At 46.5% G+C, this 14,903-nt stretch overlaps 1 protein-coding gene across 2 annotated transcripts in view; it reads right to left on the bottom strand.

Moving 5' to 3' along the window:
* Nucleotides 1–14,903, bottom strand: part of NOS1 (nitric oxide synthase 1) — a 113,267-nt gene that overhangs the window by 85,197 nt on the left and 13,167 nt on the right. For both annotated transcript variants that reach the window (XM_077875808.1, XM_077875806.1), the window contains exon 2: nt 3,344–4,473. In XM_077875808.1, coding sequence (XP_077731934.1) covers nt 3,344–4,059 — 716 coding nt within the window. In that variant the 5' untranslated portion in view covers nt 4,060–4,473. The remainder of the gene's footprint in view (nt 1–3,343; nt 4,474–14,903) is intronic.

Raw genomic sequence — 14,903 nt, forward strand, 5'->3', positions numbered from 1 at the left:
CTGTCACCATTTTGGACAATCACACCATCCTATCACTAAGGCAACACCGCTGGTGACATCTGAGTTGCCAAAATAACACACTTGTGTCAATCTGCATTTGACACTGTCATGTGTGGACTAATTCTGTGTTTAGGGGCAAATATCTGAGCACTGATATATTGAATTATAGCTCCCGTTACTATAAATTACTTTTTTCTTTTAAAGATTTATTTATTTGAGAGAGAAAGAGAGTGAGCACAGGGGGTTGCAGCAGAGGGAGAGGGAGAGAGCAACTCAAGCACTCTCTGCTGACCATGGAGCTTGACGTGGGGCTCGATCCCATGACGCTGAGCTGAAACCAAGAGTCAGATACCCTACCGACTGTGCTCCCCAGGTGCCCCTACTATGAATTACTTTTATAGTCTCCTTTACTTCATAGTTAGGGCATGATATTTATTAAAAAAATATAAATTGTGAGTAGGTTATATGATACATGAACTAGCTCCTGGTTAGTAAAGGGGGCATTTAAAAATCTGTGTTCAAGTGGCGGGGTGAAGGGGTGGGTTTCTGAGTCCAGCACAGGTGTAAGCCACAGAGTCAGGGGAACATGCACTAGATTTAGCTAATACTCATCCATAGAACCATTTACCTTAATGGGGTTCATGGAGGCCTGTCCTGCCCTGGGCCACTGTCTTCCAAATTGCACCTTCTCCAAAGCAGTGCTTTCTGCTCCTTTTGGTCACTAGAAGGAAGACTGTGATGGATGGTGACAGGTTGAGAGCTCAGGTGCAGCCTCCCAATTTGGGAAAAAAAATCTGCTGGAGGAAACCCCGTGCCAGACAGGTATGCCCTTCCCCCATCCTTGGGGAAATGAAGGCTGCTTTTCTGTGTTGGTATTTGGAGAGGCCCCTCAGGTCTCCTGTTAAAGCCCTTCATATCTGATGACCTCCTCCAAGCCTAGAGTCCTGCACCGGGCTTTCGTGTCCTCGGAAAGGGTCATACCGGCTTTTCAGAGTGGGGGGAGGGACCTTCCAGGGGACGCCTCCATGTCACACATGGAGATTCAGGCTCCTGGGTCTGGGAGGCAGAAATATAGCCCCAGGGAATTCCGATGCTCATGACTCCATGCCCGTCCCGTGCCCAGCCAAGAATCAGAACCAAGTGTATGGAATATAGCCCCCAAGGGGGAAGGCCACGCTTATTCACGGTCATGCTGCTCTTGAGCCTTGGAGAGGAGGAGGCACTTCTGGTGCCTCCCAGAAAACCAGGCCAATGATTGATTCTGGATTTTACAGCTGCTTTAGGATTTAAGTCCATTGAGTGGATTTGGGGGCTGCTGGCTTCCTGGAAGCTATGTCAAGACCATGTCATCTCTATGTGTGTGCCACTGTAGGGGCCCCCGGGAGGTGGCAGCTCTCCTGCGGACTGGGCTGTAGCCGGTGGGGGGTCTCCATGCTAGTCATGGGCTAACCAGACCCCGGATCTCTGCAAGCTGGGACAGACTCGAGGACTGATCCAGGCCCCCAGCTCTGGAAAGGAACGTCAAGACAATAGGGGCTCCCACTCTCAAAGGGCAGTGGGGTGGGGGGACGCCTGGGTGGCTCAGCAGTTGAGCACCTGCCTTTGGCTCAGGGTGTGATCCCGGAGTTCTGGGATCGAGTCCCACATTGGGCTCCCTGCATGAAGCCAGCTTCTCCCTCTGCCTGTGTCTCTGCCTCTCTCTTTCATGAATAAATAAATAAAATCTTTAAAAAAAGGGCAGTGGAGGGCCCTTTGGGGGCTTCTGACAGAGCCTCTACCTTTTCTCTTGGGGTCTTGCTGAAATTCGCTTGGTTTTTGCCCAGGTGTGAGAAGTTAGAAAAGCTTCAGGATGCAATACTTGGCTGAGGTGGGATGCCACAGACCCCACAAAATGGGGGCTGACCTATTAGGAAGGAAGACTGGATCCCATGTGGTTCCTCCACCACTTCAGGCTCACTCCTACCTCCAGACCTTGGCACCTGCCTTTCCCTTTGTCCAGAATGTCTCTCCTCTATTAAGCTTGAAGGTGCCCTTCTTTCCTTTCCTCTGGGTCTTCCAACATCACCTTCCTTGAGGCCTACCCAGCCTCTCCCTCTAAAATTCACCCTCTGCAATACTTCCTGACTCCTTCCCTGTAACATCTCTCTCGTTAGCACATATCACTGATGGCTGGTGTATTTTAACATCTTTGTCTCATTTATTCTTCATTGTCCCCACTACACTGTAATTGGCTCCCCAAGGTCAAGGGGCGCGTCTATATCATTCATTCACAAGGTCAGAGGGTTTGTCTGTTCCATTCATTGCTTCATCCCTGGCGCCCAGAGCAGTGTCTGGCCACGGGAGGTCTCCAATGAACATCTGTTAAATGAATCAGTGCAGGGGCCTGGAGGGTTGCTTCAATCCAGGCTCCTGAGGGGCATCCTGGGCACCTCTACATGCTCTCTGGACCCTCAGGGGTCCTTGGGGAGGGGGTTGGGAAATCTTGGCCTGGGTTTCTGGCCCCACACCTGTGCCTCCTCTGTAGTGGGGCATGGATAAGAAGTAGCAGCTATAGGGTTAGTGCTAATCGAAGATGAGAGTGGAAAGGAATGTCTCTCTTATGTCTCTGGACCCGCTACTTTCTGACACCCGGGCTTAGCTACCAATTTCTTCCAAAGAAGGAGCTAGAATCACCCACTGTGTCACCTGTTTTCTTCCTCCCCAGAAGCAAAAAAAAATTTCAATCTGGCAAATACAGAGGGGCTGGGACCCGGGTCTTCATGTTCTAGCCTTGGATCCTACATAATATGAGCACAACCACTGTTTTGGGGAGTTGGGGCCAGTTCTCTACTTTGATTCCATTCTGTTCCTTTAGAATCTCCCTTGCTCCCAAGTGGCTGTCACAAGGCAAGAGCTGGTTTAGGCTGAGGGTTACCCAGGCTTCTGCTCATCCTCTCTCTCTTCCCAGGACCCTGGCATTCACTCTATGCTGAGGCTGCCATGGACATACCTCTCGCTCACTAGGTGATTTAGGAGAGTCCCTTCCCTCTAAGTCTCAGTCTTCTGCCCCATGAATTGTAGACTGCAAAAATACCCACCTTGAGGGGTTGCTGGAAGACATGACATCAGCTACCATGACTCTCAGCACTGGGTCTCACGGCAAAAGATACAGGCTAGAAGTTATGCCCATTCCAATCTTAAAACTACAGTTTTAAGGGAAAGAGGCAAGAGTGGCCGAGTGGATATGTCTGTGCAGGTGTCTGGAATAGCTCGGGTTGGCTTCTGGGCTCTGATCTGAGTTGCAGTACATGCTTCCATACACCACATAACTGCCCACATGCACGCACACACCTGTAGAGCTTACCTGTCCACCTGGACTTCTGCATCTTTTGTCTCTGCTTTGGAAGGTCCCACTCCATTGATCCCTTTGTTTCCACTGGTGAGAAGACTCAGCACAGGCTCTATCTCTTTGAGCAATTCATTGTTCTGGCTGTCCTGGAGAGCAACCCCGGTACTCTTCTTGGTAGAGTCCTGGCTCGGGGGTCTGGGAGCCAGGCTGTTGGTATTCAAGAGTGAGCTGGCTTGCTGGCCACTGTCTTGGATATGCTGTGGCCCATTGCCAGGACCTGTGGCCCCGTCCGGTGTGTGCTCTTTGCTGGCGGATGACTGGTGAGACAGATCCACAGCTGTGGTGGGGGGACCCAGGGGCCGTGTTACCCGGATGGTCTTGGGGGTCCCATCCCCAGTGAAAGTGGTCTCCAGGTGAGTGGTGAAGCCTTCAGGGCCCCTCAGAATGAGGACTACATGTGTCTCAGAGGCAATGCCCCTGAGCACCTCCAGGGCACTGTCATAGTTCAGGTCCACCAAGGGCTGGCCGTTGACTGCGAGGATGATGTCGCCGGCCTGGATGAGGCCGCTCTGCTCCGCAGCACCCCCCCGAATCAGGTCAGAGATGATCACGGGCGGCTTGCTCACTCGCTCCTTCACCAGGAAGCCCAGACCCCCCACCTTGCGCTTGAAGAGGCGGACAGAAATGACGTTGGGTTGGATTTGCTGAACACTGAACACCTGACTCTCCATGGTGTCTAGGGTCCAAGGGTCTGAAGACTTACACTGTATCAAGCCAAGATGACTTCACCAGGAGGAGCCAGGCTTAATGCCACACTGAGAGGAAGAGCTGGTGCCGCAAAGAGTCTCAACTTTGAGCTGCTCTTGGGCTTTGTCTTCTCTGTCTTTGACGTCAACTTGGCGTCACCCACTCATTGCTGTCCGGCCGTCGGTGGCATGATTTCCTGTGTTGGCCTTCCTCCTTGTTCTCTAGGAAGTGATGGTTGATCAGGCAGGCGTCAGGAGAAGCCGTGGGACGTGTCCCTAAGCAACAGGTCAGGCAGACTGGGGAGGAGAAGCGTCTGGTGGCTGTGTCTAGATGTGTCTCGAGGTGACGCAAGCTACCATGCACTATTCTCTGGGCATCACCAGCTCGTCAGACCTGTGCTGGAGAGAAGGAAAAGGGAGGGGGTGAAGTTACAAAAAGAGAGATTGATGTGGATGCCCAATGCCACCGTCAAAACCGAGATGGGAAATGCAGCCAACTGAGAAGTCTAGCCATGAGACCCTGGAGTTTGGAAGCCAACCTCGAAATGAAATCCTTCCTCCTCAAGGGGAGGGGGCACCTTCCCTGTTAGCTGCAAATTGCCTGGTTTCACCTCCCATGATCAAAGGCCTCTGAAACCAAGGGAACCACTGACAGCCTAGAAATCAAAAGGCAAGAATCACAATCTCATCTCATCTCTTTCCCGTCCTGAGAGGCCACCATTCCAGCTTGTCATGTGGCCTTTGGCTCTCGGCATTTTACGAACATTTTCCACTAACAGGTCAGGAGCTCAGCCAGCACAGACCTTTGAACTCTCTGTCCTGGCCACTCCCAAAGTCCTCACAACAAACCCACTGGAAGGGGAATCCTGACAATGGGGTCAACTGGCCTTTCTGACCATTTTTGTAAATATCGACCTGTTCCAGGCTCAAGAGGACAGATGTGGCCACATTACAAACCATCATAAAGCCAATCTGATGTAATAAACACCAAAGACATGGATTCCACACAAAACTTTAGAGAACATCTGTACTCTACAACCTGAAACCCTAACGGGGAAATACTAAGGAGAGCAGACTGTGTACCCCTAGGATTAGCACAAGTGTACAGCAGGTGCTCAATGAGTATTTGTTGAATGAAGAAAAATCCCAAATGATTAAACACAGCCGACACTTATTGAACATGTAGGCTCCTAACGTATATATCTTTCTTCCTCCTTTGATCCTCATGGTTACCCTTCAATAGATGAGAAGCTTGGGAAGGGGCTTAGTTAGTTGTCCAAAATCACACAGAAATGATGGTTAAGAGAGGCTTTGAACTCAGGTCTGCCCCACTCCTGAGCCGAGCTTTTAAACTTACAGTCTAATTGAAGAAACTTCATATTCTGGTTATTTTCTCAACTTCCACCAGCTTCCCCAGGCTCGGAGAAACAGGGTATGCTTGGGGTACCAAAGGGCAACAGGGGGCCCCGTTGGGCATGCTGCAGCCCAGGGGAGGTGCATGCATCTGTAGCAAGCACACAGCAGGCAGCTATGTAAGTGTGTCCTACAGGTCTGGGTTGGAGCAGGTGATCTGTGGATTATGGGTGGAGTCAGGGGCAGGTGGGAGCAGCAAAGAACCCCTCCATCTTTCTCTGTCCCCCAGTTCAAGTCCTGGTTCCAGCTCTACCCCTTCCCTTCCCTGCTGGCATCCTCACCATGCTTAGCGCAAGGAGGGAGCCCCCATCTGCCACTACTAACAAAGTGACACTCACTCCCTCATTTCCCTTTTAGTGAATTCTCGGGGTCATCCGGGGGCTGAGGCAGCTGACAAGCTCCCACTGCCTCTGTGAGCAGGAGATGGGTAGAGACATCCCCTCCCCCCAAGAAGGAGGTGCCACTTCCTGGATCCCCTCAAGGCGGGGCGGTTAGTAAGTCAGCCTCCCCTTTTGCAGCTTGTATTATGTAACTCTGCCAGCCCCTGTGTGGGTGAGGGAATAATGAATACCCAGGCCCAGCCCAGGCTGCGTTCTCCATCTGGCGTCGCTGTATGTGTGTGTTTCTCTCTGTGTATTCATGCATTGCCCTCATGCTGTGTCATTTCTCTGCTGTGTGTGTGAGCGTGTGTTTCTTGAACGTCGACCGGCTGAATGTCTTTCAGCATCTTGCTGCTGGGGTTCTGATTTGCAGAGAAAACCATCCAGAATCTCTGTGTCTTTCCTCACAGGGCAAGATCGGTCCTCCCCTCACTCCCTTACTTCCTTAACTCTCCCCAAGCCTCATTTCTTCTGGGTACTGAATCCACGATGTTCATTGTTGAGCTGGAGGCAGAGATAGCTGGGACCTCCAGAGCTCTTAGGTGTCCAAGTTTGGCAGTGGACTCTGTTTTTTAATTAAGGAAGGGACTTGTAGGTGAGCTTCTGGGAAGGCAAAGCTTCCAAGTGCTTTTCTTACACTTCTGGCTTGGGCCAAACCCTAAAGAGGACAGAGCCTGGGCTTGGCTTAAGGAAAAAGAAAAAGAATGAAGTGATCCATAAACCTTCCCAGCCTTGCTCAGCTTTTTCTCTTTCTCAGTTGGTTTCCAAATCAAGGAGGGCTGTTGGCTGGTGCTTGGGAAATTGGGGTGATGTTTCTCAGACTTTGGCCTTAGAAAGGGAACTTGATCTTTGGAAGGAACTGGAAAGAGGCTAGGCTTGGGGGAAACAGGGATATTCAGTGTCTGCCAGCAGAGAGAGAGAGAGAGAGAGAGAGAGAGAGGGAGAGAGAGAGAAGAGAGCGCACAACAAGCCCTGTGTCTCAGCCAGCAGATTCTGAGCACTTGCCAGGCTCTACCTTAATCTTAATAACCATTCCACAACACTTTGTCTCCCTCCTTTTCCTTCCCAGAGCACATCCTCATCTGCTGCCATGTTTTTATCCTCACTCTCACCAAAGTCAAGTTCAAATATCCCCATTTTACAGATAAATAAATTAAGGTGCTCTAGGAAGACCCGCTTGTCCTAGCTGGTGAATGTCTAGTGTCCAGTAGGCTCCTGGATCAGTGGGGTGGCTGACAATGCCTCTGCCCCAGGGAAGATTTTTAAGGCCCCTTCTGGCTCTGTGTGTTTCTGGGTGAGTTCCTTATTTTCTTGGAATTTCTATCTCCTCAGCTGTAAAATGGAGTTGTTAAGTGGTTACCTCTACCCTGGGTAACCAAAAGGATTAATTACAATGGTGAATGCAGGGTACCCAGCAATGTCACACAGCAAATGCCCAGAAGAAATGGCTTCCTGTTATTGTTATATAATATATAACAATTCAGGCTTCTTGGCTTTTAATGTTAATTTTCTATACCATCACAGTTTCACCAAAAGGTAGTTCATGTGCCATCTAGAGGGGGCCCTTTGCTGGAAATCTGGTGGAGTCTGGCACGGGTCGTGGAATGGGGCTCTGAGCACAGGGAGCCGGGTGCAGGGCAGCGCGTCCTGCCAAGCCAGCCCCCGCCCTGTGGAGCTGTGATTTTAAACAAATCACATGCATGCACTCCAGCGTACATACCATGGAAACAATACTTGGACCTGGGCCTCATTTGAGTAGTTCAGTGGTTTCGGGTGTATTTATTTCATTTACCTTGCTGCGAGGAAATTAGTGGCTGACTTTCGGGACAATTGCCAGAGACAAGGAGGGAGCCAAAATAGGCCAGCGTCTGCTACTACTATCTCACCGTGCGACCTTGGGCAAGCCACTTCCTATTCTGGGCCGCCTTTGTGCAACCAGAGCGGTGGGGATGGCAGCAGTTTCTGGTAATGGAGAGTTTCCAGAGTGCCGAGCATGGCGCCGAGCCCTCTGCATGGCTGTCTTATTTGATTGTGGCAGAGACTGTATGGAGAAACTCCTAGCCCCACCTTACCCATGGGCGAGGTGAGTGGGGTTCAGAGAAGTGAACCTGGTGGGTCTATCAAGTGGATTCTGAGTCCTCATAACGGGGTCGACCAATCCTAATACCCACAACCTGCCTCATTTCTTTTCCTCCCCAAAGCACATCCTCATTGGCTCCATATTTTTCATCCTCACTCTGATTAGGGTCACATTTGATGGTCCCCATTGTATAGATGGTGAGATTAAGCTGCTTTTTGTCCATGACTGTCCATTTTTAGTACTGAAAGTCAGAGGACATTAGGGGAGGGGAGCTGCTGAGATCATCCAACTCAACTTCCATTAAAAAATGAGGAAACAGGGGTGCCTGGGTGGCTCAGATGGTTGGGTGTCTGCCCTTTGGCTCAGGTCATGATCTCCAGGTCCTGGGATCGAACCCCACGTCAGGTTCCCTGCTCAGCGGGGAGTCTGCTTCTCCCTCTCCCTCTGCCTCTCCCATGGCTTGTGCTCTCTCTTTCTTAAATGAATAAACAAAAAATCTTTTTAAAAAATGAGGAAGCAGAGGCCTAGAGAGCCAAGGGGTTCATTCAACATGATCAGCGATAGCTGGGGGCCGGGGGGGGGGCGGGAATCTAGGGCTATGCTCTCTAGTAGGGCAGCCACTAGCTACATGTGGCTACTGAACTCCTTAACTGTGTCTGGTTCCATTAAGATCTGCTGTAAGAGCAAACACATTGGGTTTCAAAGGCTAGTTTGAAAAAAAGAACATAGAATAGCTCAATAATTTTTCAATATCGGTTACATGTTGAACTGGTAATGTTTGGGATCTACTGGGTTAAATAAAATTATTATGAAAATTAATGTCACCTGTGGCATTTTAAACTCTTTTTAAAAGTGACTACTGTACAGTAAAAAAAAAAATCACACTTCTGGACCACATTGTATTGCCATTGGGCGGTGCAGGTCTGGAGTCTGACCTCCTCTCTGTATCCCACTGTCCCTTGGGCCCCCTTGAGAATATACTGGTAACTTCACCAGAGAAGATAATACTTCTTTCTAAAGAAACCAGAAAAATGACACAGGGTTAGCAAAGATCTTGCCACTTTTTGAGGTTGACCTCTGAGAATACGTGTGATGGGGATGGGGTAAGGGAGAGAATCCACCTAGAACTACGTGAAGGGAGAGGTAATAGGATGTCCCTTGGGCTAATAGTAGAGTGTGCAATATCCTGTTGTCCGAAGGTCATTTGAAGTCTAACCTATGTATATAATGAATGTTTAGTTAAAAAGAATGAGGCAGATCTCTATTTATAGGTACGATATGAGTTCCAAGATACAAAAATACATGTAAATTCTGCACATGTAAATGCAGAGAATACTCTGGAAGGAATGGGTATCATTGGTTGCAATTTACAAGGAATATGAGAAATCACAAGTAGGAGAAAAACATACTTTGCACTGTCTACCTTATTTTTCTATTTGAATATCACTTAAATGATGTTTTTAATTACATGTGTATTACCTTTTAAATGAATAATATTGAAGAAAACAACACTCAGCCTGTGAACTCCTGGGTGTTTTCTGTTTGCACACTCACAAAATCTCTGATGGAGTTACAGCTCCATTTCCCATCTCCCTCCTATCTCATTTAGAAACAAATTCCAAGTCTTGGTGTCTCAAAAACAAAACAAAATACCGCCACCCTCAACACAAACAAAAGACCCACACCGTAACCCAACTGTGTTCTTTAAAAAAAAAACAAAACAAAACACGACAAAGCAACCAACTTCTTTACATCTCCCAAACTGCTAATTTGCAGTCTTTCCCCAGAGAGAACACCACCCGGGAATCAAGCTGACGAGCTTTCTCCCACGCTGGCAAATCATAGCTACAAACTTGCCAACCTCTGCACATCAGGGGGGTCAGTTGGTGTTCTGTGTTTGGGGGATCCCAGATACAGGGGCACCCTGGCCCCACCGGGTACCCCAGACATGTAACTCCCCCACTTTCATGGGTATGGTTTGCTGATGATACCTTGATCTTTCTAGATCTAATGCCCACACCCCATGAGCATAATTCAGAGTTAGTAGAATGAGTATTCATGGGTATTTCCAGTTTGACAGTATACCTTGTCGTGAGGCTTTGGGAAAGCCTCCCTCTCTCACACTGCTGTTTTGTACTACCTCTTTGAGCGGCAGTTTGACAGTATCTACCCTAATATTTAAAATACACAGATACTTGTCCCAGCAATTCAATTTTTAGGACTTTCTCCTGCAGATAAACTAGAAGGAACATCCTTACTTGCACACACACAGATATACACATGCCTCTTCCTTGCAGGGCTGTTCAGAATATCAACAGAGTAAATAAACAATGGCACGTATCTACAATGGGAGCCTGTGCAGGCAGGACATAAGAGGGGATTAGATCTAAAAGGACCAATGGGGAATGGTCTTCAAGATACACTGTTATACCTTACAAAGTGGAGAGCATTGGCATATAAATATATTTACACATCCATCCTATGTGTTCATTCCCACTTCCATATAAGTTCAGAGATGCATTGAGAATCTCTGGAAAAACATCCAAGATACTGGTAACAGTGCCTGGTTCTGGAGAGGGGACCGGAAGGCCTGGGGTGGGATGGGAGGAAAGCTTACTTTTTATTGTATATTCTTTTTTTTGGTATGTTCCTTTGTACTTATTTATTCATCTTTTACTATGTTTATGTATCATATATTAAAAAAGATCACAGTCTTTGAAGTCAGACTGTCTTAAATGTGTACTCTAGCTTCTCCACTTGGCTTTGTGGTGGTGGGTGGGCAAGGTGCTTACCCGCTCTGAGCCATAGTTCCTGAATCTATAAAATGGGAATGATAATAGCATCTCTTCAGGGTATCTTTGAAGATGGAACAATAGTTGATATTAACTGAGTTCTTACAATATGCCATACACTATGGTAAGTGCCCAACAGATGAACCCTCTTCCCACTACAATTATGAATAACTCTCACACAAGCAGCCATTATCCTATTGGTCTTCTATGCTGTCAAGTGGACATATGTTGCTTAAAGCACTCTGCTGAAGAACCAAGAGAAAGCTGCAGACACATAGATTGGTCTTACTTTTTCAGCAGAGTAGGTGCCTGTCACCGTGTCCTTGGAACACCAAAGGAGCAGGATTCGGCATGTTAGGGCATGGAACTCAAGAGAAGCAGCCAGAAACTCAGGCCCTGGACCCTGGTGGTGAGTCAACACCACTGGGGCAGGACAGGGATGTCATGGGTCCAGTCCATCATCAGTAGAGAGCCACAGGGCTGTTATCCCCATGTTGGAACAGGTCTGGGGTATTATAGAGTTTTTATTTTATCTTCATTTTGCAAGGCTCATTTTTATGAGTGAGTTCAGCCATCTGTAGAGCACTATATCCATCATTGAGACAGAATACTCCAGAGTTTGGGGCTAAGGTAATTAAATTCCTCCCATCACCCCTCAGTGGCACAAAAATTCACAGAGATGCACGTCTCCTCTCCCCCTTCCCCCTGTGCACCAGACATCCTCCACTGCTGGAGGTGTCACGTAGTGGTCAAAGGCATGAGCATTAGAGCCACAAGACAAGGGTTTGCAACCCACGTCTACCACCTCTTAGCCTCAGATTAGTCATCTATAAAATGGGAACAATGGGAAAACAGGAACAACCTTTAAGGTAGAAACCAATATATTACATGGGAGAATTCAATGGGAGTACATTTGATGGGTTAATCTATGCAAAATGTGTGGCACTGCTAAACTTCTCTTTTTAGAGTCTCTTTAGATTGTATCAAGGAAAATGAATTATCCTGGGCCAGATATGTGAACATCATCACAGCCAAGAGGATGGCCTCATTACTGTAAAAATGAAACACTGCCATTGGTCTCTGAAACACTTATTAGGAATCATTGCAAAAAGTCAGTGCATATTTCATATGCCAATTAACCTTCCCCTCTTTTCCTCTTTCTTTCTCCCCTCCCTTTCTCTCCTTCCCTTCCTCTCTTCCTTCATTTTCACCCCCATTCATACTGTCCATTTGCTCCTTATAAATGCTTATACAGCTCCCACCTGGGCCAACAAGAAGCTGGACACTGGAAATGGAGGGATAGATAAGACAGACAGCTTTCCTGCCCTCGGAGCATACTGCCGGGGGAAGGGAGAAAGAAGGTGGTGGAGAGAGATATTAGTGACAAATGCAGTGAGTAGAACAAAGTGGAAATATAGGGTGTTAACAGGGGCATGGATAGGACATCTAACAGTCTCAGTGGTAGGTGGGCAGGGAAGGCTTCCTGGAGGAAGAGTCAGCATGCAGAGTTAGCCAGATTAAAGGGGAGAGTGGTTGAAGGGAGGGGTGGAGGAGAGAAGGCAGTCAGAAGGGAGAGAACAGGCATCTGAGGGACTCCCCTATGCCCTCTCCACTGTGGCAGGAGAAGCAAGCCAATGTCTTATAAAGCTGGAGAGATCTTCAGAAGCTGGATCATGCAGCTCTTTTGAGAGCCAAGTTAAAGATTTTGGACCTTATCCTTACAGTGATGACAAGCACTGGAGAGTTTTGAGGAGAGAAGTTCTGTGGTCAGATTTAGATTTAGAAAGATCACTCCAGCTGCAGCATGGAGAATGGGTGGGGAGGAGGCAAGGCTGGCTATGGGGAGCCCAGTTAGGAGGCTGTTGCAGGCCAGAGATGAGAAATGACCATGGTTAGCATAGTGAAGGGAGGAAGGGGGGAAGTGGGTAGGTTTAAGAGATATTTAGGAGGTTGGGTCAACAGGATGTGGTAACTGAGTGCATGGAGGGGGCAAAGGAGAGAGAGGTGTCCATGGTGACTTCCCAGCTTCTGGCTTCCACAAGTAGATGGATCATGATGCCATTTCCTGGCTAAGAGAGCACAGGAGGGCAGGGTAAAAATAGGGCAAAAGAAAGGATAAGAATGAATGAGACTAATTTGATAAAACTGTCCTTCCTGAGTAATAATAAATAATTTAACTGCGGTCTAGTATACTGCAAGAGTCAACATTTCCTGATAGCATTATTTCCATAATTCTGAGAATGAAGGGAGGGGTTACAGAAAATATACACTTGATTTGGCTCATTCCCCAGCTATTTGATTTGGGGCAAGTCATTAAGCACTTTAAATGTTAATTTCTTTTGCAAAATTGAAAACGTAATAACAACCACTTATAGGGGTTTTGTGAAGATTCAATAAGACAGGTGCTGTGAAGAGCACTTTATAAACCATGACTGTCAACTGTTGTAGCAATAAGTCTGTATTTCAAGGGGGACATCAAGAATGATACCCTTCAGATTGCTGCTCAGTGTTAACTTGAGACTCAACCAAGTTTCTCCTCTCATGCTTGGCATACTTGGGTGTCCCTGGTGCAGGGAAACTGGGTTAGGCAAAAGGTACCCATAGAAGGAAAAAGAAGTAAGAATGGTTATTTTTAAGGGACGAGTGATAATATCTGCTCCTTTAACTTGGAAATTCCCTGCATATAGATCACAGTATCCATGTAGATCCCAATCAGTTACAGATGAATTTCAGCAAAGAGAAAATACATTAAATAGAAAACACAAACTACAATGCTGAGAATAACACCACAAGATGGATCAGCAAAAACAATAAATGTAAACGGGTTAAACTTGAATAAAAGATCAAGACTCTCAGGTTGACTAAATGCATTTTCAGTTGCTTTATATCAGCATGGATGTGGGGACAAGGGTGAAGGACAGGAGGAAAAACAGCTTGCAAAGGCAGGTATGGGTTTGATGTACATTTGCATAGGGAGCATAGGTCTGCTTTGATTTGAAAGATATAATTCACTCTCTTCTTAAAATATGTTAGCACCTGATCAGGACAAAATAAATATTTACTGAATAAATGATCAGTTATCCACAGCAATTTCTTTCATTTAATTTTTATTAATCAGGTTGAACTATACTAAACTAGCAGTTTTGCAAATGACCAAATTCACCATTGTCTTATAGTTCAACCTCATATTTTGAATATTTATATATGTAAACACTTCATTGAATTATCTAATTTCATCCTTGCAACATCTATATGAAGGTCATGATTTTGCTATTCCCATTTTATTGATGTTGAAACTGAGGCTCAAAGAGGTTAATTACATCATAGAAGTTTATCCAGCTAGTGTCAGTGACAGGGATTCAAACCAAGTTTGAGCTCAAAGTCTCCGCTTTTTATTTTTTACTTACTAAACTCTTTTACTATCTCCAGTAAATTTTAGCCTCATCTTTTCTAAGCAGATAATTATATCATCTATAAATAATGATAGTTCAAAGTCTTTGCTGTTGCCATTTTCCAAATACTAATATGTATTTTTATTTCATTTGGCTGGAATCACCACTTATAATGTTAGTAATTGGTGGCTGACATGGACTGTAGGGCTTTCTATTTCAATTGCTCATAATACGGCATCTATGGACCTGCAGCAGGGATTGGGGATTCCTGACAATTCTGGAATTGTGTGCACAACTTTTGTGTCTGTGCATATGCATGTTTTATATGAGGAGATAGTCCATAATATGATTTTCTAAGCACTCCATGACTCAGTAACCAGTAAGAGTAGAAGTCACTAGATTAACTCTACATTTTACAGATGAGAAGTTCAAGGCTTACAGATAGGGAAGGGTTTGCCAAAGGTTCTTACAGATTGAGTCAGAGCCAGGATCCTGTTCTCTTGCGTGATTTCTTCTCAAATTCAAGTTACAGGCTCATTTTCTTTGTTTCTTCCATGAAATTAGGAAATTTACTCAGGGTCCTATATTTGACAGTAATGCTAATCTTAGGATGTAAGATGCAGCCTTCTTTGTAGATGCCCTTTACGTCTATTATACTGTTTCTTGATTGTTCAAAATAAGCCCAAGCCATCAAGTATGTCCACATTCATCCCTTCCTGGTGAACTACCACCAATTATCATCTGCCTATCCAGGACTGATAACATGGGGTGT

Source organism: Canis aureus, chromosome 27 (genome assembly GCF_053574225.1).
Source record: "Canis aureus isolate CA01 chromosome 27, VMU_Caureus_v.1.0, whole genome shotgun sequence".
Lineage (NCBI taxonomy): Eukaryota > Metazoa > Chordata > Mammalia > Carnivora > Canidae > Canis > Canis aureus.